We start from the raw sequence: 27571 nt of genomic DNA on the forward strand, positions 1-27571 counted from the left end.
CAGTGCAGATGAAGTGTCTTTTTGAAGGACATAGATAGGAAACATGACCAGGAATCAAACCATCTATATGTTGGTGCCCAACTCCTAGGCCTACTGGGCCTATAATCATGATCGAGCACAGTTTAAATGAGGAGAGTCAAGTGGAGGCTGCTGTGAACAGACTTCTGTATGTCTCTGTTGCTGCAGGTAGTAAAGCTAAATGTGTAAAGCTACTGATTACCAGTAGTGGGCACAGCTAACCAAAAAGTTAGCTTTGATAACCATTAAACCGCTAACTGAAAAGTTAACTTTTATAGCGCTAAACCGATAAACCAATAAAAAAATTAGCGGAAGTTAACCACTAACTTTTAGTATTACCTCAGTTGGCTTACACTGGCTGCTGGTAAGCCAATTTTGAGTTTAAGTGCCGCAAGGGCTGCTGGGTAAACTGAAAGACGATCACAAACACAAAACAAGCACACGGAAAATAAATAAATAAAAAATAAAACCCCAAAGACTGTCATGATCTTTATCAAAAGCAGTAAATCACAGCACACTGGACCAGCTCTGCACCCTCCATCGGGATCTCGAGGGTTCATGGGAGTTCGTCCAAGCAGTCCACGTGTTTTGTGGATCTGGAGAAGGCGTTCGACCGTGTCCCTCGAGGCGCCCTGTGGGGGGGTGCTTCTTTGAGTACGGGGTCCGGGGTCCTTTGCTAAGGGCTATCCGGCAGCAGGAGCTTGGTCCATATTGCCGGTAGTAAGTCAAGCCTGTTTCCAGTGCACGTTGGCCACCGCCAGGGCTGCCCTTTGTCCCTGGTTCTGTTCATTACCTTTATGGACAGAATTTCTAGGCGCAGTCCGGGATACATGGGGTCCGGTTTGGGAACCACATACTCTCGTCTCTGCTGTTTGTGGACGATGTGGTTCTGTTGGCTTTGTCAAATCAGGACCTTCAGCGTGCACTGGAGCGGTTTGCAGCTGAGTGTGATGTGTCCGGGATGAAAATCAGCACTTCAAAATCCGAGGCCATAGTTCTCGACCGGAAAAAGGTGCTTTGCCCTCTTCAGGTCGGTGGAGTGTCCTTGCCTCAAGTGGAGGAGTTTTAATATCTCGAGGTCTTGTTCACGAGAGAGGGATGGATGGAGCGTGAGATCAACAGACGGATCGGTGCAGCGTCTGCAGTGATGCGGTCGCTGTATCGGACCATCGTGGTGAAGAGAGAGCTGAGCAGGGGGACAAAGCTCTTGATTTACTGATCGACCTACGTTCCGACCCTCACCTATGGTAATGAGATTTGGCTCATGACCAAATGAACAAGATTGCGAGTGGCTGGGCGCTCCCTTAGAGTTAGGTTGAGGAGCTCGGTCACTCGGGAGGAGCTCGGAGTCGAGCTGCTGCTCCTCCGCGTCGAAAGGAGCCAGCTGAGGTGTCTCCGGCATCTTTTTCGGGTGCCCCCTGGACGCCTCGCTGGAGAGGTGTTCTGGACACGTCCCATTGGGAGGAGGCCCCGGGGAAGATGCAGGACACGCTGGAGGGACTACGTCTGGCTTGGGAACACCTTGGGGTCCCCTGGAGGAGCTGGGGGAGGTGTGTGTAGATCGGGAGGTGTGGGCGGCTTTGCTTGAGCTGCTGCCCCTGCGACCCGATCTCGGATGAAGCATAAGAAAATGGATGGATGGATGGAGTAAATCAATCACAGTATTAGAAGTCACAGTTTATCTCACTCACTCATCTTCAACCTCTTAGTCCAATTAAGGGTCGTGAGGAGCTGGAGCCTATCCCAACAGTCACAGAGCGTGAGGAGGGGTACACCCTGGACAGGACGCCAGTCTGTCGCAGGGCCAGTTTATCTCTATATTATATATATATATAGAAACCATTAGCAGAGCTATGGCTCACCCGTACTGCATTCACAAACACAAAACAAATGCACGAAAAATAAATAAATAAAAATACTGACTTTTGAGCTGCTTACATACCATTTTTGTCCACAGTCTTCTTGTTTTCTTACCGGCGCTTGTGTGCTTTGACCTGTGAACCGGAAGTGTTAGCTAGCTTTCTGCATTCATAAACAGAAACTAACATTTAGGGTTTACAAATGTATTTAACCGTTAAATTTACTCACTTTACAAGCAAAAAAACTACTACTGGGGGAGGACTGAGCTTCTCACAGCGATCTGATTATTACAAAACACATGACAGGAATTAACATGTGGGATTTTAGGTTTTACAGATGCTTCTGACTGCTAAGCTTTACTCACTATGCCAGCAAAAAAAAAAAAATGTTAGCAGACTGAAAATTAGTGCAACTAAATTTAGCGGAAGTTAAATGGTCTGCTGATGGGTTTCAAATTTAGCTGAAAAGCTAATCTGCTAACAAAAATGTTAGCGTCGCTAGTTAGCAGATTAGCGAAACTGTGCCCACCACTGCTATCAGTACAGAACACAGTGATTTCTCCTTTCTGCTAAAAGGGTAGACATAACTTTGGCAACAATACTGAACTTTCACTGTCTGTGCGATGTTTGTGAGACCAAAACAATCATGGCGGAAAAGATGACGCCTTGGAGATACATAAGAGAAAGAAATCAGCCCACACTTGACAGTTGCACAAAATTTCAACTTGAAAATACCCAATAGGGAAAGCCATGATAATAATCCATTCCTTGGAAGAGTTTGGCCTCAATCGGATCTGTTTTAGTGAAGCTGATGGTGGAATAACGCCAGGTGGCAACAAACATCTGTACAAACAACACAAATCTGCTGTACATCCCTGTTGCTGCTGGTGGTAAATCTAAATGTGTAAAGCTACTGCTGATTACTCTTTTACTGAAAGTGCTTCACAATAAAAGTATTTTATCATAAAATCTGTTGTGTGGTGTCAATTAAAAGTTATTAAAATACAAAACAAACAATGTTTTGTTGGCTTGTTGGCCTGACGAACAGGCCAACAAGCCAATGCCAGGCAAAAACACTAGGTTCTGTTAGCATGGCAGTCTTGGTGAAAATAAAAGTTTGTAAAGTAGGCAGTTTAATGGTGATTCCAAGCATATGGACTTTATCTTGCTTGGAATATTTACTTAAGTTGTGCCATAACCACGACACAGGCATTTGTACATACGCTATGTAAACATAGTTATTAGATAAAGCACCCAGAGCTTCTAAGTCTTGCATTTGTTTGCTCTCTAGCTCCCGGATGCAGAGCGGGAGCTCTCCCAGGGAGAGGCTGCTCCCTGGTATGGGTGCAGCTTAGCTGTTGTTTGGATCCTGTCATGTGTAATGCCACAATGAGAGAGCTGTCTGGGAGCTCTGCAGAGGACTCCAAGTACACTATTCATCACGATTTCTATAAAACAGACAAGCCTCGTTTCACCATTTACAGAGAACATGGTATTTTAGTCCGATTTAATGCTTCACATTCATAAATCAGACCTATGTGTCTTTCGGATGGAATATAGATCTATATTGATTCTGCAACAAAGGATTCCTGTTGTGGTCTTTTCAAAAGTGTTTCCTGCTCTGATTTGGTGACCAATGTGTCCCATTGGTGCACTTTGTGTTGAATATTTAAACATCCAAGGTCAGGAGATGTGCACGCCGAAGGAAGGTCACACAGTTGAGCCAAGTGTGCCCAGAGAGCCGGGTTTATTAGGGGGAGTAACCATGGTAATGGGTTCGACATCGCTGCCTGCAAAGTGATAATTGTGTCAGGGGCCCTAACATCACTTAGGATAGCTGTAACAGGACAAACATGAGCTAAACTAATTGCATTTCATGACTTTTTCCATGTTAATCAAGTGTAATTCATTTTCAATGCTTGCATGATTTGGACCCTGACAGCGTTGTGTTCTAACAGTGTTAAACAAGTCGTGCTTATAAACCGAAGATGATGCTTGTAAATCCACTCTGTAAAATACAAAAAGAACAATTTAGATGCAGACACTCGTTATGCCGTTGTGCCCTTGTTTTGTGTTTGTGTGACAGGACAGTTAAAAAAAGTTTCAAACTGTAAAACGGACCCGGCGCCACGAGGGGGCGTTTGGGGGCGACGCCCCCTCACGTCATCAACCTCGCCCCCTCGGATATGAGAGTTATCAAAAATAAGAATAAAAAAGAAATACTGGAAAATATAGCGCCTCGCAGTTTTGCGGATTTTTTTAGTGCAATTTTGCATGCTTTTTTTTTTTTTTTAACAGCGCATTGTGCCCTGCGTCCTCATCAAGCAGGCCAGTGTTCTGTCAAGATGACGGGACACCTGTTGCAGCACCGCGAAGGGAGAGCACGCGCATTGTGTTCTGCGTGTCTGTTTATAAGAATCTTCTCGCCCAGAAGAAAAAAGAGCACCAACAACTATCCATAACTGTGTTCTTCACTCGGAAAAAGACACCTGCAGCGAGGTGTGAGGGGGCCACGACGAAGAGGCACGATCAGAGGAACTGTGAAATACTGGTCAGTCACTATTAATAATTTCTTATGTGTCCAACCTCGTAGGTTGATCGTTAAAATTAAATTTGTTAGTTCTAAAAGCCATCATAATTATTTATAGGAAAACATTCTATTTTTATTTCACAAACAAATGCTTGGGCATGAAAACTGGTTGGTCTTATTTTTCTACTAAGGTTTGAACTTTGAGAGTGTTTACACACGAGAGAAAAGTGAGAAAATGTTCATGCCTGTTTGAGAAAAGTGTATAAAGTGTGTAGTGAGGGGTTTTACAGCCTTAAAATGTCTATAATAATTGTAAAAAATAACGCTGACTACTTCACGGATTTCGCCTATTGCGGGCTATTTTTAGAACGTAACTCCTGCGATAAACAAGGGACCACTGTATATCTACTGTCTCGTGTCACTTCTCAGATCAGTTGTTGGTTTGGTTTTGTGGTATACAGGAGATCACTTGACCGAGGGTCTATATGTTCAAATAATAATTAAAAATACTGTCATCACTCTTTACTCTTAGTCAGTCTCTTACAACAGTGTAGCCTAAATACACAAGCTTTCTAGGAGCGCACCCAATTCATTACGCACGCTCAGAGGCAGGTACCCTCCGGTGCGCACTTTTTTTGTGTGTGTGTGGGGGGGCTGTGATAAACTCATCGCCCCCTTAATATTTTTTTCTGGCGCCGGGCCTGCTGTAAAACGCTGATGTAACAAAGGCTTGGATTTAATCTGCTATGTCATCCTCTTTTTATGATCTTTGGCATGATTTACGTTGAGCTGGCTGACTGAACATGTGTGGACAGCTTGGTTTTTCATGTAGTGCAACATGAAGTTCGAGCGTTGCAATCAAACCCGATTAATTCAACTGAAAATGTTTCGCATTGCATTCTATTTGTCAGTGCACCTGTGTGTGCTACGTCGGACTTTCTGTCTTATGTCAGAAATTGTCGTTTGCAAGATATCAGGCTATAATGGAATGCTTTGTCAGAAATGAGAGCGTTACTAGGGAAACAGTTCCCTTTTAGGTTAGAATGCAAATACTGGACTTATTTAGGTAAATTAATCATCAAATCCAAGATTCTATTTGATCTAATTGAACATATTTCCTAAAGAAGAAGAAAAAAAACGACAGAAATGCATGAATGTCCTTCTTGTCTCACTTTGGCAAACCAAATAAAACTGTCACTAATGTTAATATTGACAAATGAGGGTTGTGTTACCTGTCCAGCAGATATCCAGCAAAACCTTTGTCTTAGATTGTGCCAAATTTTATCTGGTGTTCTTCCTAATGGGATTTCTAAAGGCTTATGGTTTTTTTTTTTGGTTCCAATTAAACAGCTTTTAGTTGGTTGGTTGTTGGTTTTTTTGTGCTTTCTGTCACAGTTGAAGGTCTACTGCAATTTCTGGGTCTTTGAAGTTACCGCTAGCATATGTATCGTAGTAGTACCCTTTGACTCACAAACAGCATGTTGGGAAATTGAGTTCCCCAGTGCGTCATGTGTCTTTGCTATTTTTACCCACATGGTTCTACTCACCCGAACGTCTCCCTGAAAAGGCAAATTTTGATAATATTAGCAACCAAAGATTGTGAAGCCTTCATTTGAATACTATGGAACAAATTTATATTTATATTTTTAAGTGAAAATCAGAAGAATTACACCCTTTAATTCCTCTGTAACTCCAAGCTCATATTTGATACATTTGGCCATTTTACCTGAAAATTCAAAATCTCAAAATCTCTTATTTGCCCTATTAAATCGATGACCTTTACTGTGTTTCATGAACAACAAAATTGTTCTAATGAAGAGATAAAGTCAAGAGAAGGAAAAGATGTGCAGCTAATATATGGTATTGGAATGTTGAAGGGAAATGGTTTTGCATGTTTGGAACAATTTAATGCCAAAATCAAGACTGCACAACCAGTCCAACAATCTGCTTGGCCCCACCTTGTGACGTTTGTGTTCCATAGGAAATGTTTGCCTGGCTACCCTATCTGTCAGTAATTATTGGGTTCACATCAATCATATATTGTATGCTGGTGAAATTTGGCCTCAGTGAAGTCAAAGACTGAGAAGCACCATTGTGGTGGTGATGAAATCAGAGGTGGTCACGGGTTTGTTTAGGAAGTGTAACAGAGCTGATGGGACTATTTTAGTTTATTGGGCTGTAATATGAAGCACTGTCCCCGAGACAGGATATAAATACCCAGGTTTTCACAGACGCAGTGTCTGTTTACATTTAGTGGTGATGGGCCACGTTTTGGGCAAGTGTTGGTGTAGCAGGCCGTAGTTATATTATCTCCTTAAAACTAGACATCTTGTATCTTAAAATGTAATCTGTTGATCTAACCTTCATAGAGGGACGTGTCAGACTGATTGTTTCGTCATTTGGGTTACAGCCTTTCGTAGCCTGAAGTACGACAGGTAATGGACTACGTGAACAACACCTCAAACAGCTACAGTTCTGGGGACACCATGAGCGCCTCCTTAGCTAACATGTCTATCAACGACCAGCACCACCAGGAGAACGGAGTCCAGATGGGACACAGAGGACCAGGAGACGTCAAAATGAAAGGTCAGACAACCAGGAATCCATGAGAAATGTAATAGCACAGCTTAATTATAGATGCAAACTCCACGTCAGTCATATGTTCTTAGCATCATGCCATGAGATGGATCACGTCTAAATCCTGACGTCATCCAGTCTGTAAATCCACAATGAGTCATAACTGCATTAAATAATTATGTTTCAGTGAGGTTGATGCACAAAATTACATCTTAAAAAACAACAGCACACTGTTTATTTAGTCATAAATAAACAGTAAATAAAAGTAAAAGTATATAAAAGTAATATAAATAAAAGTAATATAAAAGTAATATAAAATATATCCCCTTCATAACAGTGGCATCAATGACAAAAATGCAGGTGTATTCAAGTTGAATAAATGATATATAACAATGGAAATAATGTTAAAAATGCTTAAAGTCTCAATGTAGTTCTGAATTTCTCAGGATATTAAATCATCTAAGCTTTGCTAAAAAGAAACATTAAACACAGTTAACAGAGAATGTTCATGTTAATATTTATTGGTCTGGCTAGCACTCACCTTGTAATGTAAGTGTAAAAGCATTCATTGAAGCTTGAAAGACAATGAACTTGGTTAACAGTGAGTGCAACATTTAAGTGAAAACATCAGGAACATTAACATTATTACTTATTGGAATAGCTAGCACTAGCTAACCCAGCTAGACTTTTTTGAATAGTTTTTTTATTGTTTGTTTTAAAGTTAACCTCATAAGCGTAGAGCAATACTCATAAAATTTGAAGAGACAATGAACACAGCTGAGTGTAATGTAATGAGTGTAATGTTGACGTGAAAACATTGAGAAGCTAGCAACAACAGCTGACAACAACTAAAATGTTGTTTGTTTGTTTTTTAGTTTTTAAAGTTAACCTCATATGTGTGGAGACATGCTCATAAAATTTCAAGAGACCATGAACACAACACAGTGTAATGTTGAAGTGAAAACACAGAATGTTAAAATTATTAGCATATTTATTGGTCTAGCTAACACCAGCTAACCCATTTATTTTATTTTAACCCATATATTTTATATTACAAATGTGACTAAACATTTTAAGTTTAGTTTCTTTTTTTAAAAGTAATTTCATAATTTAAGTGTCAGGACATGCTCATAAAATTTTAAGACACAAGAAACACAGTTAACACTGAGTGTAACGTTGAATGATAATGTTGTTATTGGTCTAGGTAGGACTAGCTAACACATTTGTTGCATAGTTTTGGTTTTTTAAGTAACCTAAGTGCAGAGATGTGCATAAAATTTGAAGGGATAATGAACAAAGTTAACATTGAGTATAATATTTAAGTGAAGACGTAATGTTACTATTAACCATTTGGCTAAAACCTGCTAACTCGACTAAAACAAGACATTATTTACTCTTGTCAAATATTTTCATATTAATGGGGTTGTCTCCACATCTAAATATGTAATTGTGCAAACAAATGACAAAACATAAAAATTTATTGGGTAGAACAACTGGAAACTCCTGCTGCAGCGTTTAGCTTTGTGTGTGAAAGCTGGCGTGAGCTGATCCATTGTGAATTGCGATGTAATAAGGTCCTTGTCACAACAGAACACAAGGGTCACACCCTAATGATGGATCTGTTCTATTTAAGCATACCAGCAAACAAAGATAATGGTCCAGAATTAATACAGGCAGGCATGTGGCCTGCTGTAGCGTAATGGAATGTTATTAATTACAGCCGTGTTCTCACAATACCAAAATCAGGATGTTCAGTCATAAATACAGTAGTTGAATCTTTGATTTCTTTGATTTCATCCTGTCAAAGTGGTTCAATCTGAAGTGAACCTTATGATATGAAACTTGCATGTTAATGACTAACAGTGAGGTTTTAATTATCTTTATTAAATGTTTTTTTGCAGCATCTCTTTAGAAAAAAAGTCATGTTTTCTGTTGATACCTAATCTACAGTCTGACTTCACACTCGTCTTTAATTAAACAGCGAACGAAGTGTTGCAACCTGAGAACGGGCTCAAATCGGCGTCCGAACTCTCGCAAGCAGAGAGTGGTGTCTGCGATGACGAGGTGCAACCTGTTGAGCGTGCACGGGCGAGTCCTGGTACGCCCCCCCTGCCTCCCCGCCACACTCCGTCAAGCTTTGAATACCAAAGAACATAATACTAACGCATGTTCTTCTCCCCGTCTTTCAGTTTGTGTGCAAATAACCTTATCAGTTTGACCTGTTTTTTGACCAACAACATGCAAGTTCCTTCAAAGATACAGATGCTGAGATGTTCATCTTCTTTTACTGATTTTCTTCTCACTCATTCTACATTATTTTTAGCCTTTCAACTCTAACCCTTCTTGGTTTAAATATGAGCTTTCACTTTTCATGTCTGAATGCTAATGCGCGCTTTGAAACCTGCTTATTTGCCTGATATTTATAGCCTTGCAAGTGAAGGCACCGCTCACTGTGTTGTCATTACAAATCTTTTCAGCCAATTGTCTTGCAGCTATCATAGAGAAATTTTAAATGCACAGCGCTGTAAGAATCAGCCTCACTCCAGTTGGGGTCAAACATGCCTTGATCATACATATGTCATAGAGGGAGGGAAGATAACCAGGTGGAAAAGTCTCCTTGATCTGTTAGAATGAACACCTCTGACACACCACAGCAAATCTTTAAGCAGGTCTTAAACCTTGCCGAGTCTGCCGAAGTTTTCCCAAGTGGCGACTCAGGATGGGTTTGGGAACGGGGTGGTGGCCTTAGCATGACTCAGCGCAATTCAGGATAGGCTGATTAAACTCATACCGGTTTTGAACATTTTCAGGAGCCTCAACTTGACCGCTCTTCGGTTCAGCGTGGTTTGTTGTATCTCACGATCCAGTTTCCACGATAAACACCGAAACAGTTACCTCATGCTATAACGAGTTGAGTATGAGTTTACCCAGAATTACACTGAGTACACGGTTTAGCCCCAAGTTGAAATCGACTGGACTGCATTTCTGTAAGTGCTTCTTCCATCTGACGCTGATGCTCCAAGTGCTTTACAGTGATGGCTCATATTCACGTGTTCACACACACTCACACAGTGATGTCAGTGTGCTGCCATGCAGGGCACTCTTCTGCACAGCAAACATTTGCTGTTCCTCTGTATTGTTAAAAATGTTTTATATTAGTGTGGCCTAAACAGAGGGTCGCCCCTTTGAGTCTGGACTGCTTGAGGTTTCTTCGTCAAATCATCAGAGGGAGTTTTTCCTTACCACTGTCACCTATGTGCTTGCTCTAGGGCAGGGGTAGGCAACCTGTTCCAGAAAGAGCCATGAGGGTGCAGGTTTTCTTTGCAGCCACTGACTCCACCAGGTGATTTCACTGATTAACTGATTTCATCTGCTCAAAGTGATATTAATCAGTAAAATCACCTGGTGGAGTCAGTGGCTGCAAAGAAAACCTGCACCCTCATGGCTCTTTCTGGAACAGGTTGCCTACCCCTGCTCTAGGGGTTGGTAAGGTTAGACCTTACTTGTGTGAAGCGCCTTGAGGCAGCTTTGCTGTGATTCGGCGCTATATAAATAAAATGAAAGGGAAAAAAAAGAAAAATAAGGACCTTGCCCGAGAGAACTGTGTGATTTTTCCTGTCTGATGTGAACTCAAACTAAAGTTCCTCTGGTCTCCTTCCCACTACTTTAAATCGAGTGCAGTTTTAGGAAAGTTGGTTGACAGGCTTGACTGAATTCCTCAAAAAAAAAAAAAAAAAAAAAAGACTTTTTCCGAGTTGTGCCGAGCGGTGTCGAGGTGAACCTGTTTGGAGGTACTTGTCGCCAAACATGGCCAGGTGAGAGCTGCTTGGGGAAATCAGCTGTTATGGCGGCAGACTCGGCTAGGTGTGAGAGTTGCTTTAGGCTGTCTGAATTACACGGGTCCTGAGTAAATGTGTCAGATTAGAGCCCGGCGGTGAGAAGAACATCATTGTTATTTAAAACAGGCATGTATTTATCCTGCAGTGGAGATGACTGAGCCATCAGGGGCTGCTGAACCTGAGCCCGAGCTCTCAGAGATCGAGAGCGCCTCACATGAAGACGCGGCACAGCTTGGTATGCCGGTTTCCACCGCTGGCCTTGTTCCAGCTTATTCTGCCTTAAATTCAGCCCCTCCCCCTGAATGCACTAATCCTACCAGGATGTTTATTTATTTTGTGTATTTTTCAGCTTTGTGATTGAAGTGTTTTTTGTTTTTTGCTGGCTTTCTTTTCCCTTTTTTGGCTAACACTGTGGGGCCCTGTGAGAGTACAGCTGCAACATGATTACAAGCAGATCTGTGATGCGAACACGGGAAGGATCGCTGCATCCCGGCTTTTCCAGGATGAAACAGACGGCCAAACCACGGGGACATTTAAGGCTCCTGTGATCTGTTCAGCAGATGCGTGGCTCCCAGTCACGGGAAATGCCAGATTCATGCTAAAAGCAGCCGAAGTGCCACATGGAACCTCATGTTAGGAGGGACACTACAAGGGGTCGTATTGTGCAGAACTGATTTTACTGACATAAACATCAACAACATCCCATTATTCTTGCTGTTTACACAACACAAAGCATGAAATAGGTCACAAACAGCTCACATATGTGAGATTAGTCACTTCTGAGTGTGTTGCCAAGTTTCACAAAAGAAACAAGCGACTGTACTTGTAAAAAGAAGCACAAGAGTATTGACTTTGCTCTCTGAAAGGACAAAATAAGCAAAAGTGAGCTGTGAAATGTTTTCACTTGAACAAATCTGTATATTATTATACGCTTTTACCAAAAAAGTCACATCATTATAAAAATGACAGGAATAAATAGTCTGTAACAAGATCAGTCGGAGGTTTCTTACATCCGCCAAGGTTGTCGAGGACTCAAAATAACAGATATGTGCTTCACATCGTGACCCGGACGTTACCTGGATCTGGATTGTACAACACAATGCAAGAATTGCATATTGATCCAAAATGGTTTGACTGATCAAGATGTTGCAATGTGATATTTAATTCACAAGCTGAAACAAAATAGTGTCTTCCTGATCTTAGTTTTACATCATGATGTCGTATCCGTGTAGTAGTTTTGACATAATCCTTAAAAGTGTACAAAGTGAAATCCTGATCCAGAATCCGAATGCAGATCCAGATCACCTCCACAATTTAATGGAGTCTTCCAAGGCCTAACACCAATGTGAGCTGAAAATGTGGTGAAAATCTGTTAAGCAATTTTGACGTAATCTTCAAAATCAGACAAAGTGAAGCATACAAACCTCCAAAATTCAGTGGGGTCTTCTATGCCCTAATATCTATCCATCGTGGTGCAAATTTCAATTTCAATTTATTTTAATTTATATAGCACCAAATCACAACAAAGTTGCCTCTAGGTGCTTCACACAAGGAAGGTCAAACCTTACCAACCTCACCAAATTTGGAGAGAATTCATGAAGTAGTTCTGACGTAATCCTTAAAAGCCTATATAAAGTGAAATCTTGATTCAGAATCCAGATCCAATCACCTCCAAAATTTAATGAATTCTTCCGTGGCTCAATATTGATCTGTGGTGAAAATTTCATCAAAATCCGTGCGGTAGTTTTGACGTAATCCTGCTAAAAGACAGACAGACAAATAAATAAACTTCGATGATTTTATTACATCGTTGGGGGACGCAATTATTCTATACTGTGCCTCAAAGAATTAATCAAGCAATGGCCACTTTATTTATGCAGCTTTGCAGTGACACAGAAGGAATATCTCCTCAGATAGTGACATTAATGTTGCGCATGAGTAACAACTCATAGAATTTCCAGGGGAATTCACAAAGAAACAAACAAGCCACTATAATAAGTGGACCTGGCAACATCGTGCACTTGACCACCAATGAGCAGCAGCTGACTTGTTTTTCCGATGCATATGAGTCCCAACTGCTCTGTAGGACACGCCCCTGCTCTCTAGGACACACCCAAGCAGTCTGTAGCAGAGACATCAAATACATTTGCATACTTAACTAGCTTACGATAGGCAAAAAGCAGCACACCACAATCCGTAGGGTATCCAAATACTCAGTAGGCATTTAGTAGTGGTGTAATGTACATGAAGGATGTACTACTGTAGGTCCATAGTGTACAGATGGACTACACTGTGGTATCCCATGAGGCATCTGGAGCATAGTAACCAAAGAAGAAGAAATTCCTGGTAAAATTCAAAAATAGCGGACATACATGAAAATGGTAGTGGAGTCCAAGGGGTTGTGGTATTGTATAAATACACATTTATAAAGTAAAGGGAACCATTAAAAAAAAGTCTGCCGCTACAAAATACAAATTTTCGTGCTACACGTGGGTATGCCTAATCTATAAAGATCTGTCAAAGATGGCGGCGGCGTAGTACCTATTATTTAGTACCTAATATTTAGATATTTTATACTTAGTTACTTATATATATATTTGGGCATCCAGTGTGGGCAGCAAAGTAAGAATTTCATTGTACAGGGAAACAATTTTCTTTACTGTGCATATGACAATAAAAGCTTTGAATCTTGAATCTTGAATTGTGTCCCTATAGTACTTGCTTAGGGAGTGCTAGGGACATGGTCTGTCTACAGTCACAGTTGGGAGGTACATACTGAGTACTTGGATGCAGGGTACCCCCCGTTCCTGTAGAAAGGGGGCATGGCCAACAGCAGCTCATTCCCATTTAAAGCAACAGGCACAGAAACACGTTGTTTCTTCGAGACCTTCAAAAGCTGTTTTTTATTGGATGTATTATCCCGATGTGTGGAGGATACTTTTTCTATCCGTTTTAAAGACATCTATTATATTACCTCCCTGCAAATGTGTATTATACGACGTCTTCAAAAAAACCTAATTGCTTTGCGTGTCTGCATGCTCTTAACAATTTGAATATTGATTGATCCCACTTTTTTGAACAGTTATTTACTCGGCTTTCTGCTTTCACATGCTGTATGTGGGCTTCTTATTCATTCCTTTGCAGTGAGTGTCCACGTTACTCAACCATGAATGAGAGCGCATCATTACTGACTGATATTCTCTTTATTTGTGTGTGGTTTTTGTTTTATATGCCTTGACATGTTCGATCAGCAGCAGGAGGAGCAGCTTCAACAGGTAGGATTATTTTTCTTCTTCCAGTTCTACTGATTTCACTTAGGATCTACTTATTTATTGCATCATTTAGATATTAATGCATTTATAACTTGAGGTGGACAACGAAAAAAACCCAGTGGGGAGGGGATTATTGTTGTAATATACTTCAAAAAGCACATTTTATATATTAGACAGTCATTTATATACTTGAGTATTTACTTGATTCATGCACATTCAATTCAAGATAGAATTTTTATTTTTATATGCAGTGGAATAGTGATGTTTTATTTCATTATGCATAATGCATTATTTAATTGCATCACAAACAGAGCAGGAAAACTTTTTATTATGTTCACTGGAATGCATCATGGTCATTTTCCATTATTCATCCCACTGTCCAATACCATCTTCTTTTATTTCAGTGTGATTTATTTCAGTTCAAAACCAATCAGCATTCATAGTCCTACATTTATACCATGAGCATTTGAGAGTATTTCATTTTCCTCATCAATTGCACACTTTTGATTGATTTTTGTTGCTGGGGAGACGGAAACGAGTGCTGTGAGTGTCATCATTAATCTGCTTTCCAAACAAATTAGCAAACCCTGCTATCGGACTCTTCGGTGAGTTAGCATTTGCGGCCGACGGATCGAAGGTGGCTGAAGCACGAGCGGGTGAGGAGGACGTTGACTTTGTGAGCGTGGGAGCTTCCTGTTCCCTGGACCCAGGAAGTGAGGCAGATGAGCGTGGGAAGAGACAGAGTGACTCTGTGTGGGACGCCGAAGACCTCAGATACGGGTCAGAGATTAGACAGGATGCTGCAGCCGGCAGCGTGAGCCCAGAATGGACGGGAGTGACAGTGTCCCAGAGGACAGCCAGCTTCAATGAGTCCGAGTGCCTGCCTGAAATGACAAATGTGACAGGGGCGTTGTTATTCCGCAGCATGGCCTTGGAGGACCTGACGTCCATCGGAGACAGAGACCGGTGGGCAGATCAAGGAGAGGAAGTTGCCAACGTCCACACCAAATTGTCCACTAATGAGTCTGCGGCTCTGACAGACTTAAAGCCCTGCAATGGACTAGAACCCAACAACATCACCCCCAAAACACAAGAGTCCACCGAGTCCCAAACATGGTCTGACTCCGCCTCTCAACCCAAAGATAGTCAAAGGATTTGTGACGTGCCGCGTCCAGGAAGTAGTGAGACAAACACTTCTGAAACTGCAGCTACAGACAACAAAACTGACTTCTCGCCACACGGTGCGAGCGGATCAAACTCTGACATTTGTAATGACACGGAGACGAGTGGTGTGCTTCAGACCGCCGGCACAGCTGAGCTCCGGAAAACACCGCGGATTTCTCCAGCCAGAAAGTCGCTGGTGCCGATCGCTATTTTCAAAGGTCTGTTTGCTGTCACGTTTACCAGCTCAGAACCAGCCCCACCCCCTTCAGTTACACTCAGATCCATACGTATTTGGACAGCGATGCCATGTTTTGACTTTTCGCCTCTGTGCACCGTCACAGTGGCGTTGAAATGAAACAATCAACACGTGCTTGTAGAGTAGATTGGCGCCTTTAATTTAACGAGTTTAACAAGAATATGACATTAGCCAGTTGGGAATTACAACCATTTTTATACACAGCACCTCCATTTTCAGAGCCCAAATGCAACTGAACTTTATATGATTATTTTTAATACAAATTATCACTGTTATAGCCAGTTTTCTTTGGACGGTGCAAGAAGGAGACTAATGAGAGAAGCAACAAGACATTCATGGCAGCTCTCAAGGAGTTCTAGGCTTCTGTGGCTGTGACTGCAGAGACTCTGCATAGTGCAGTTTTTGCACAGAACAAGATTTTATTAAAAAGAAGTTGTTTCATCTGTAGTTTGCCTGAAGGTGTGTGGAATACTCAAGCCCAAATCTGATTTGTTTACTCGTATGAAAATCCTTCTGTTAGTCCGTGGGCCAGATAGATTTCTCACTCCCACCCAGGGTGGCAAAACATTTTTGATTTGACATTTTGGTCACTGATATATACGGGGACTTAAAAAATGTATGACAGCAAGGGGTTAAAATTTAAAAATGCTCCAATCATACTGAAGTGCAATTTATGTGGTAGATGATCTAATATGTTTGGAGCATTTTTACTAGGGATAGACCGATAATTGGCTCGGGCAATGATCTGCCAATTGTGAGCTGGCTGATAATCGGCATTGGCCGATAATCGGCCAGTTATCAGCCAATGCCGATTTTTCAATTTTTCAATTCAATTTCAATTTATTTTCATTTATATAGCGTCAAATCACAACAGAGGTGCCTCAAGGCGCTTCACACAAGTAAGGTCTAACCTTACTAACCCTCAGAGCAGCAGTGGTCAGGAAAGTGGTCTGAGGAAGAAACCTCAAGCAGACCAGACTCAAGGGGGTGACCCTCTGCTTGGGCCACGCTACAGACATAAATTACAGATTAACGGTCTATCCCTTATTTTTACCCAAGGCCAAAATATGGCCGTGGTTAAAATGGTATATGGTATATGATACTGAGAAGACTTTGTGTCCATCCATCCGTGCTCAGCATAACTCCAGTCCTATTACTGCCAGGGTCTTCAAATTCACGGAGAGCATTCTTGAGACACCGACCTTGGACGGGTTAAAGGATGGCTAACCCAGGTAACACACAATGTAAATGCAACGTTGCTGGAAGGTTGCTGACAATGTTGTAGCAGCGTGAATTTGTAGACTCCCCACAACGTTGCTACAACGTTGTCAGCAATGTTGTCAGCAATGTTGCAGCAACATTGCAGCAACGTTGTGGGGGATCTATAAATTCACGTTGCTACAATGTTGTCAGCAACGTTGCTGACAACATTGCAGCTACGTTGTGGGGGGGTCTACAAATTCACGTTGCTACAACGTCATTGCAACTTCTGTGCAATGTTCCGGCAACGTCAAATTGTTAGCTGGGAAACTTGACCTATTTTAAGAGGTCAAAAGGTCACATTGTTTCCTATTTTTATGCTCATATGGCTGAGGGTGTTTTAGCATTGCGTTATATTTTAAAATGTTGACCCCTGTGTAATCCTTCATTGGTCCCCTACTTAACCTACCTACCTATCACCATGAGACAGCTATCATACATAAATATTAACTAGGAATATATACCTATTAAGTTACTGGTGGTCAGTTTTACCACCCTAGGTGCTTGTATGCCTTTTAGGGGTGTGGCCCAAAAGCTATCTGCTCCAGTTAAGCAATAATTATGCAAATGAACTCCAAGACATATTCAGTGAATTGGAAATGTCCATACATCTATCCTTGACTTCTCAGATGGCTCTAATTCCTAAATTGTTAATATTTTTTGTTCAGCCCAATGAAATGAGGTTAAAATGCTACACTACAGGCACATCTTGATGGTTTTTTTTAAAAAATCACTACCACCATGGTGCACAGAGAAACAACTACAAAAAGGGTCACTGTTCAAATACTCTAATTTCTCCCACTTCTTTAAGTTCCAAAGCAGCTTCTATGTGATGCAGCACTTTCCCGCAGAACTTTAACTTTGACTCGAGGAGAAGCTTGTTGTCCTCCCTTCCCGGGTGTTTAGCCTTTTATTTAATCCATCCATCACTTCACTGGTTATGCAGCCCCACTGGCCGCACTTTGATTTCCACCATCACGTCACATTGCATGTTGAATGCTCCACTTGACCGAGCGGGTCTTTCATTTGGTAATTTCTTGCCATGGAAATGCATAAAACAGGATTGGGGTCGATACAAAGCTGGAATTGCAGATTGATATTTGTCAGATTACTTTAAAAACGTTTCTTCTTGTTGTAGCTCAAGCGAAGCTGGATAACGGCTCCGTGGAGAACAAGGTATGTGATTTTTAACTTTGCCTTCTTCGTATTTGGGTTTCTCGTTTTCATTTTCCACATTTGTGATGTCATACCTTTGTTTTTACCATCATTAGAGCGTTTGATTTTCTCCCCTGTATGAAAAAGGCTCATACCGCCACCCAAGCTAGACCAAACGGTTCCCTAAAAAGACCATCCGTAGTCACCAAGGGCAACAAAACACACACGTCACCCCGAAACAGCTCCATCCCCGTTAAAGACAGCAGCACGGGGCTCAGGCAGCTCCGAGTAAGTACGGGACCGACACACTTCTGCCTAAACCTGAATGTAGCTAACTGTCTAAAAGGGATGGATGGCCACCAACTCGTTGACCCTCTCTGATAAAAAAAAATCTTCTTGAAAAGGTCAAGAAAGAACAACACCTGTAAAGCAGGCTGTTCTGTTTGAATTTACACATGCTTGCATGCATTTATAATTATTGTTTATGATGTTATGCAATATTTAGATTTTTTTTTTAAGGGAATGAAAAAGCATGCAAATCATCATTGCAAACTAGGATTTTTTTTTTTTTTTTTGGTCATGAACACTAACCAAAGCCTTGTCTATTCATCACTAATTCGTTTTTCCAATCGCTTGCTCAGCCTGATCAGAATGCAGCATATCGTCATGGCAACCGGTGTGGTTATTGCATTCAAAGAGTAGTATAAAACCTTGAACAGCCTTCAGAAGGGAAAAAAGAAGAGAGAGAAGAAATTATATATATATATATATATATATATATATATATATATATATATATATATATATATATATATATATATATATATATATATATATATATATATAAAGTTTGTGCTTAAAGGTAAATCACTCTTTATTTTTTACAGAGTCTTGCTGGTGCAAAGTCTCAAGCTCCAGGTACCAAATCTCCTGCTAGAAGTCAGCCAGGTAGGGGGTGATGACTTCACGGTTTACATTAAATTTTCTTTTGTTTTTGTTAGAATAAATAAGAATTAAGGATTATTTATAATGTGTTATATTTTTGTGATACAGCTAGTGCCAAGAAACCTCCTACTCCAAAAAATGAAAAAGGTAAAATGCCTACAGAGTACTTTTACCCTCACATGGCCTCAGTGCCTTATCCCGATCAGGTCTGCCCTGGATTAGACTTTGTCATCTTATAGACGTCGGAATTCTCAGTCAGTTTTCATCATTTCATCATTTCTAACTCTTGTTTATGACTGTCAGCGTGTGTAAATTCTCCACTGCTTCACTTTTACATCTTAAGATGCTTCAAGCGGGCAGAGCAGCCCCGGTACTCCCAAGTCCCCCTCTAGCCAAACGCAGTCTGGAAAGTCTGTGTCCGAGGCCAACAAGGTGAAGAAGATTGCAGTGGTGCGTTCGACACCCAAGTCCCCGGGCTCCCTGAAGAGCCGCTCACCGGCTCCTCTGGCCACTGCAGCCCCGATGCCAGACCTGAAGAACGTCAGGTCAAAAATCGGCTCCATAGAGAACATCAAACACCAGCCCGGTGGTGGAAAGGTAACAATACCTCAGATGGTTTGAATGACTAAATGCGTCTAAACAAGCACCAGTGGCCTGAGTGACCATCAGGGCTGTGCGATTAGCAACAAGGCTTCTTAAAGTGCATGCAAAGAAAACGTCTACTTTATAAGCGTGATACAATATCATGTGTAGTTACAAGAGTAACTACATCTATCAGAACCCAAATTTAAAAGCTATATATGCAACAGTTTTTACCGATGGAATTTTTTGCATCTTGATTGATTTCAGCGATCGACTAAGTGACAGATTCGTAAATTTAAAAAATTTCAAAGGAAAAACTGTGTCGTAAACATTACAGGTTTGATGATTGTCCCTGAGAACTGATATACAAAGGGTGACAACACGAGTAACTACTTTTTCTGAATTCACTTTTTCCCGTATCTCCTTTACATACCTCATCTACAATCCAGGTCTAAAAGTTGACGTTTTCATTTTTTCAGGTACACATACTTGATCAGAAGGTGGACTACAGTAATGTCCAGTCTAAGTGTGGCTCCAAAGACAATATAAAACATGTACCCGGTGGAGGCAATGTGAGTAACTGAGGGATGAACTCAACACCAGACTCTTGAGTATCTCTGCAGTTATGATCCTGAATACCAGCTTTTGGTCAAAGAAACAAATTGTTATGTCCCACCGCTATGTACATAGTATACGAGACATTATTTTGTCATGCTTCTGTCTCCTTGTCTGTTCTGGTAAATAGGATCACTCATTGGCATTACATGGTAAGCACTTGGTACTTACACCATAGGTACGCCCTCAGAAGTAAACAATATAATTCAATTTTATGATTGTTTAATACATATATCTGCAGATTAATGATGATGCTGTGATTCTGTTTGAAAATACAATCAATAACTCAATAAAAACCACATGGTAGACCATAGGTGTCAAACTGATTCCAGAAAGGGCCAAGAGGGTGCAGGTTTTCTTTGTAACCACCAACTCCAGCAGGTGATTTCACTGATGAACTCTTCCCATCTGCTCAAAGTGATGTTCATCAGTGAAATCACCTGCTGGAGTTGGTGGTTACAAAGAAAACCTGCACCCTCTTGGCCCTTTCTGGAATCGGTTTGACACCTATGTGGTAGACACTTGATACTTATCCCATAGGTACAACCTGAAGAACAGATGAGCTGATTAGTACATATATTACATATTAAATAACGATTAAGTCAATCTTCTTGCGAAAACAATAACTAATAATGCATGGTAGGCACTTGAGACTTACGTACTCCAGAGATAAAGTCTGGGGACTAGATGTGCTAATTAGTCTTGATCATTGTTTGGTGCATATGTCTACATATTAATGAGGATACAGTGATTCTTGAGTACAATGATAGCCAATTGATACTTACACCCAGTGGTGGGCACAGTTCTGCTAATTACACTATGTAACACAATTTTTGTTCCTGGCTTCTAAGTGTTATATTTCAACTGCTTATGTCTAAAGTCTATGGAAAAATGACTACATTCAGCACAAACTTTGATTTTATTTTTTTTTATGTTCTAGAAAGTTCTAAAAGTTTCCTGAAATTTCTAGATAATTCTGGAAACGTCTAGAAAATTCTGGACAGTTCTAGCAGTTAAAGAATATTCTAGAAGACTACTCAGTAGTAGTGAAGGCGAATCGAGAATATTCTTGAAAACAGACAAATTTCAAAATATCATTGTCCTGATCACAGAAGCAAAGTTTCTGTGGAATAACAGCTATTTTCTATTTATTTAAGGCATAACAGGTTAGGAAAACACACTGTGTACCCAGAAACAAAACAAAAATAAAAATTTGTTACATAGTGTTATCAAAGATAATGTTTTCATTATTGAATTAGCTTTTTAAATAACTTTGAAAACCATTATCGGACTAATTATCTTCTGATATGTTTTGGACCAATAATTTTTAGACCACTAATGTATTTTTACAGGCATGGTAAAGCTGCTGAGTACCTACCTGTTAAATGTTTTGTAGTAGATGTGCAGTTCTGTCCTCTGTAAACATGGGAAAGTTGGTTCCAGGAGAAACCACTCTGTCCTCTGCAAATAAAGGCGTACTGGTCACAGAAAAGAAAAAAAGCTCATTTATTTTGACCCCATACTGATATGCTGGCAATATCACCCAAGTCATCCAGAGGCATACAGTTTTAACTTATGGTTAAAATTTTAATCAAGCTAATTTCGGACAAGTTATTTAAATTAACGTCACGTCTGAAGTTTTATAAAGTGAAAATATCAGATATATGTCTTAATTTTAAAGTAATGCACTAATTTTGAAGGTTGTAGTGTGGACATGCTGTGCCCTGTGCATTATGGGTATCTCAGTACATTCACGACAGAAGAAATGCATTTGAGATGCTCTGATCAGGCTCCACACGGACAACAGCATTAAACACTTTGTATATTGTGCCTAAAACTCTCGTGAATATATTCTCTGGGTTTATAGACATTGTTATTGTGTTTGTTTTATGTAAAAATGTCAGAAGAAGCTCAGGTTGCTTCTCCATTATTTTCAATTGGAATCACTGCAATCGATTCCTGTTTGCTATTTAGAGTCCTGCTTATGTCAAACACTGTCTGTCGTCTTTGTTCCAGAGTAATATATATAAGATGTCTGAAATTCAGTTTGCGTTTATTAAATTCCACGCATCTTAAACGTAGCAGACACGGATTATCTGGAATTTCGTTTTGGCAAGTTTTCATGGTCTCTACTGCCATCTACTGGCCAGTAGTATTCACCCTAATATTATAATAATAATAATAATAATACATTTTATTTGTATTGCACCTTACATTTCAAAGAAATCTCAAAGTGCTAATATATGGCAGTATTCACCCTAAAGCTGGGCAGACACTACAATATTTTCAATCATTGTACTCGGTTCCAGCTCAGACTGTACAACAAAACCGCACAATGAAAAAGTTCAGAGCACAGGATTTATGTTCTCACACTATACGCTCGATGTAGCTCTTCAGCAGCGGGATACCCTCACGACAGCCGAGCAGAATATCAAACAGGTTTGATTTTCATCCCACCATACGATTGCAGATTGGGAGGTGGTCGTGAGAGGTTAAATGCAGCTCATTACTCCATGTATACTACACGATGCAGGACACGCGATTAAGCTGAAACTTAGCGCGATCCAAAAAATTCTCGCACGAGTTAAAAATCGGCTGAAAAAGGGCCAAAACTTGCACAGTGTAAGCCCAGCTTAAGTACTGAGCATCTGGACACCAGTAGATGGCACTGTTCTATTTATTTTGACAACGGTTATATCAGACGGTTATCTAATTATAACGTGGCTTTTTTTTTAATGCCCTTTTTTTTTACAAATAAAAAATGGCATATTTTACAAAAGCACATTTATATGTAAACACCAACACACACATCACATTAACGTGTTGGTTTATATAGAATGAATGAGTCAACCAATCAGTGTTAGCGGAGGCACATTTTACCCATAATCCCTTTGGCATCTGTCTATTACAAAACTTTAGAATGAGTGCATTATTCAAAATTAAAAGGTATATGTTATATTTTAACTTTGTACAAATGACAGAATTGACATTAATGGAGTTAATCTATCAGTATTAATTTTATTTATAAACCAAACCATAAGTCAGCAGTGCTTTATTTTCCAAGACCTCCACCTCAGGGCAACGCTGTTATTGAGTAGAGAGTTGAGCTTTGCTGCTCTTTTCAACTGTTTCGCTTTTTGAAGCTGTGTAATAAACAGGAGCTTCCAGTAGTGGGCAGGGTGCACAAAAACAAAAGTGCGGATTCATTGTTTGGGTCTTTTGTCACTTTTGATGCTACCAGAAGCGATTGTGGTGTTAAAACTCAAAATCAGCTTGTTAGCAGTTGCAAGTGTACCGGAGACAATACTGGAAGTTATCGGTTATCTGTAGCTTCCGATAAATTTTTGGGTGGTTTATCGGTTTAGTTTTATAAAAGATAACTTTTCAGTTAGCTGATTATCTGTTATCGAAGCTAACTTTTTGGTTAGCTGTGCCCACCACTGCTTACACCGTAGCTACATTCTGGGAAATAGATGAGCTAATTAGATTTTAGGATTGTTTGGCCCATATATTTACATAAAGTGAATTTACCAACACAGCTTTAATTAATTAACGCTTGTATCTGCAATGGTTTTATTTTTGGGTGTAAAAACAAGTTCCTGTTAGGACAGACTAGAAATACTCAAGTGTTCCGGTTGACAGCTCAGTAAAATGACACATTTCTCACCCATGTCTGGTTTTATTGATGTAGTTGTGGAATAATTGCAGCTGCTTTCATTGCTGGAAAGAGAATGAATGCACAGAAGAGTTTCATCTTTAAAGGGGATTCTGCTATATACATTTGGGTTCAACATGCACATATAGAACTTTGTTTTTTGATTAACTTTAACATAAAGTCCCACCTGTATATAATAATTAAGGTTCATAAAAAAAGAACCAAATGTGTCATTTAATTCATTTGAATTAAATGACACGTTTGGGTTGATCCACTGCAGTTATTTTGCTTTTAATCCTAAATTATTTTTTATTTGTAATTTCACAGGTCCAAATCCTTGATAAGAAACTGGACTTGACTAATGTTCAGTCTCGTTGCGGCTCCAAAGACAACATAAAGCACACACCTGGAGGAGGCAAGGTGAGAAACACGCCCATTGACACAAACAATCCAAAAACCAGTTTCCTGGTCCTCTGTCAGAGTAGAATTTTGATCATCAGATTATTTTCTGTCCTCTTTAAAAATATTCACAGCTTCACATTATGACATCAGTGGCTTTTCACTTGTGACAGCAAAAGCACATTTAATTTCAAGCTTTTTTTTAATATATTATTTCTGTTTTTTATTTTATAAACTAAAAGGGGAATTCTGATATTTTACAAACTGGACTCTATTTTTAGATGTTTTGGAGTTCATCTTTTCAATTGGGACAAAAGTGATTTTAAATGATGGTGTGTTGATTTATAACACAAACAGGGTCACACGCTAACTGCTTGTGATCACTAAACAGGCGAAAATGTCAGTAAAAGTGTCTGGTAGCACGGAAAGGATCCTCATGGAGGTAAACATTTGCATGTTTCCTCACAAAATGTAAAGAAACTTTTTAAAATTACAATTTGTAGAGTGTATTGCTTACCTTAGCCTTGCCGTCAGTAAGTCATTACAAGCCAACTGCTAAGGGACTTTGTCTGACAGAACAAGTCCCTGTTACTGCTGATGCAAATAGATAACTGTATAAATGAGCAATATTAGTGCATGTTTGCCTTTGTAGAGTTCATGCTCCTGGACACTTCTAGTGATACTTTCGGCAAGTCTGTGGCAACAGGAAACAGGTTACTGAGAGTGTTTTTGCTTGCGCCATATGATTTCACTATGCCACCGGTTAGCCAATAACTATATTTACATTCTAAATCAGTAGGGAAAGATTAAAATAGTTTTTGTTCTGAGGGAAAAGATGAACTCAAAATCATCTAAAAATGGAGCCCAGGATAAAAGAATCCAGGAGCTCCCTTTAAGGCTTTACAGTTGGATGGTCTCAGTCTTCACCTGCAGCCTCTCAGTGGTCTCTCCCCCTTACCTCTGCACTTTTCCAGGTTAAAATACTTGATCAAAAGGTGGACTATAGTAATGTCCAGTCTAATTGCGGTTCCAAAGACCATTTGAAATATGTACCTGGTGGTGGAAATGTGAGTAACTTAAAACCCCTGCCACACATAGCCGGAATGAGGCCGATTAGCGTCAGAATGATGATTTGACCCACATCTGAAAAGTGTCCAGTTGCCGTCCGAAAACGTTCTGACAGCCATCTGCAAGAGTCCACACAGTTGGTCAAAATCGGCCAGCGGCCCCGAGTGTGATGCACATGTTCAAAATCCTCCAGGCGCTGTCGAGATGGGACGCCTACCCGACTGCGGTCCATGTGCAATCTGAGCACCATCTGACTGCAATTTACATATTCTGGTGGCGCCAAAACAGGATCTGAAATGATTTGAATGCGTATGAGGGAACCTTGAGATGGATTTGGCACGGTAAAGCCTGCCGGTATGACCTGCATGTGCCACGTATAATAATGGCGTGAGTCCGGTCGCGCTCCCTCCCACTCCTGTCTTGTGTTTGCCAGCCTGACGTTTGGACATCGGGCAGTCTTCAGCGCCTTTTATGCCCGTCCTACAGCAGTCTGTGTCATCTACCTGTTGTCTACATGCGCTGTGGATGCCATCATGCAGGCGCGGATGAGGAAATCTGGATGCGTTCTGACACTGCTGACCACGCCTCTTGTCGGGCTGGTTCCTGCACATTCTTGCTATGTGTGACACGGGCTTAAGGGATGAACTCAACACCAGTCTTGCGCATCTCTACAGTTATGATGAATGGAAAATACAAAATGTAAGGCGGGAATGTGAGTAACATAAGAAATTTATTCCTCAAAGGAGTCTTGAGGATCAAACACAATAAAGAAGCTGTTTCGTACTCTTAACCAGCCACGTTCCCCAGTTAGCACTCGCCTCCCTGAGCCTCTTCCTTCCATTTCCTGCAGCAGTGGTCTGGTTTCTCCTGGATAACAGTCTCCCCCCCCCCCCCCCCCCCTTTTACATATCGACTTTCCAGGTACAAATTCTTAATAAGAAGCTGGACTTAAGCTATGTGCAGTCGCGGTGTGGCTCCAAAGATAATATAAAACATGTACCTGGTGGTGGCAACGTGAGTAGTGAATAAACCACAGCAGGCTGCTTCTAATGAATGCCAAAGGAGCAGGATGTGAGACTGCACGAAACCCCCCATTTGTGTTCCACCCTCCAGATCTCAACGCTCACCTCTTAACACATCCTATTAACAGTGTTAATCACCAAAACAGTCATGAGCATTACAAGTCCTCTAGCTTTTTTTTTTTTTTTTTAAAGCTTATGGCTAGCTGATCTGACTTGAAGAGTTTTCCTTAGCGGATCTTGGCGGTGCAACGTGTACGACACCTTGGCTAACGGTGTTCTGTAATGCTCATGGTCTGCTGTAGGCCTGATAGTTCTGTTGGATGTGTGTTTGTCAGTTTGACTGAAAAATCCAGACCAGACCTGAAAACGACATGCACAATTCCTGATGTATGTTAATGTTGATGTTGTCCGAGTTTCCTTATTTAATATTTTCAAGGGGTCATATTATAGAAAATGAGGTTAAAGTTGTAGTCCCTTTTAACACAACATTGACAAAATTTACTTTGTGTTGAAACCTACTTATTATAAAGTAAATTTATTTCTGTGGTATATCACAAAATTACTGGTAATTCAATTGATGGTGTTTATTTGGGGCGGCGGGGGCTTAATAGTAAGTTCCATTTTTGGTCAACTCCAGCACCCATTCCATAAGTGCAGGAGGACATGTGCAAAATATGATTCAAAAGAAACTGCAACTTTAATGTTTTAAGTATGGCCAGCATTCCACCTTAAACATCTCCAAAATTCTACAACTCTATGTCTGTATATGTAGAAATTTAGGTTTTTTTCTTTTTTAATTTGCTTGTTTTTTCCCCCTTGTGTCACTGGAAATGGAGCAGGTCTAGTAACTTTCTCAAGTCTGTATCCACATGATCAGTGTGTACATGATAAGTCAGCACAGGCTTTGTGTATTATGGTGAATCTTGGTACATGAGATCAGCTCACTACGACCTCAGAGAAGATCAGCATTTTGCACATTTCAGTTTTAACCCCTTAACGCCTATTGTCGCATATATGCTACAATATTTGACTAAAATATGCAACATACCAAATTGACCAGTATGCCTGTTGTTGCAAATTTGCAACATACCATTATTATTATTATAACGTTATAACATAAAGTCATTACCAAAATACCAAAATTACTATTTATTTTTTGTGCAAAAGTGAAATTAATAATCTCAACATTATTTACCATCTACTTAAAGGCAAAAACACACACAAAACATTTTTTTTATATACAGCTATATAAATTCAGGCATTAAGGGGTTAATGCTGTATCTTGAAAACCTTATCATGTATAAAAGGTAAAACTTGGTACACAAGGTCACCTGTCTAAGGGCCCCTTCACACAT

At 40.4% G+C, this 27571-nt stretch overlaps 1 protein-coding gene across 14 annotated transcripts in view; it reads left to right on the plus strand.

The window, feature by feature from the left end:
* LOC117530711 (microtubule-associated protein tau-like) overlaps positions 1 to 27571 on the plus strand; it is a 53883-nt gene that overhangs the window by 9130 nt on the left and 17182 nt on the right. For 2 of the 14 annotated variants that reach the window (XM_034193594.1, XM_034193598.1), the window contains exons 1-9: positions 14615 to 15477; positions 17914 to 17951; positions 18078 to 18218; positions 18818 to 18878; positions 18984 to 19022; positions 19219 to 19472; positions 19937 to 20029; positions 24055 to 24147; positions 26116 to 26208. In XM_034193594.1, coding sequence (XP_034049485.1) covers positions 14985 to 15477; positions 17914 to 17951; positions 18078 to 18218; positions 18818 to 18878; positions 18984 to 19022; positions 19219 to 19472; positions 19937 to 20029; positions 24055 to 24147; positions 26116 to 26208 — 1305 coding nt within the window. In that variant the 5' untranslated portion in view covers positions 14615 to 14984. Of the gene's footprint in view, positions 1 to 6815; positions 6994 to 14077; positions 14099 to 14614; positions 15478 to 17911; positions 17952 to 18077; positions 18219 to 18817; positions 18879 to 18983; positions 19023 to 19218; positions 19473 to 19936; positions 20030 to 24054; positions 24148 to 26115; positions 26209 to 27571 lie in introns of those variants that run through there. The other 12 variants (XM_034193600.1, XM_034193602.1, XM_034193603.1 and 9 more) reach the window with 12 other exon arrangements.

This window comes from Thalassophryne amazonica, chromosome 18, assembly GCF_902500255.1.
Source record: "Thalassophryne amazonica chromosome 18, fThaAma1.1, whole genome shotgun sequence".
Taxonomy (NCBI): domain Eukaryota; kingdom Metazoa; phylum Chordata; class Actinopteri; order Batrachoidiformes; family Batrachoididae; genus Thalassophryne; species Thalassophryne amazonica.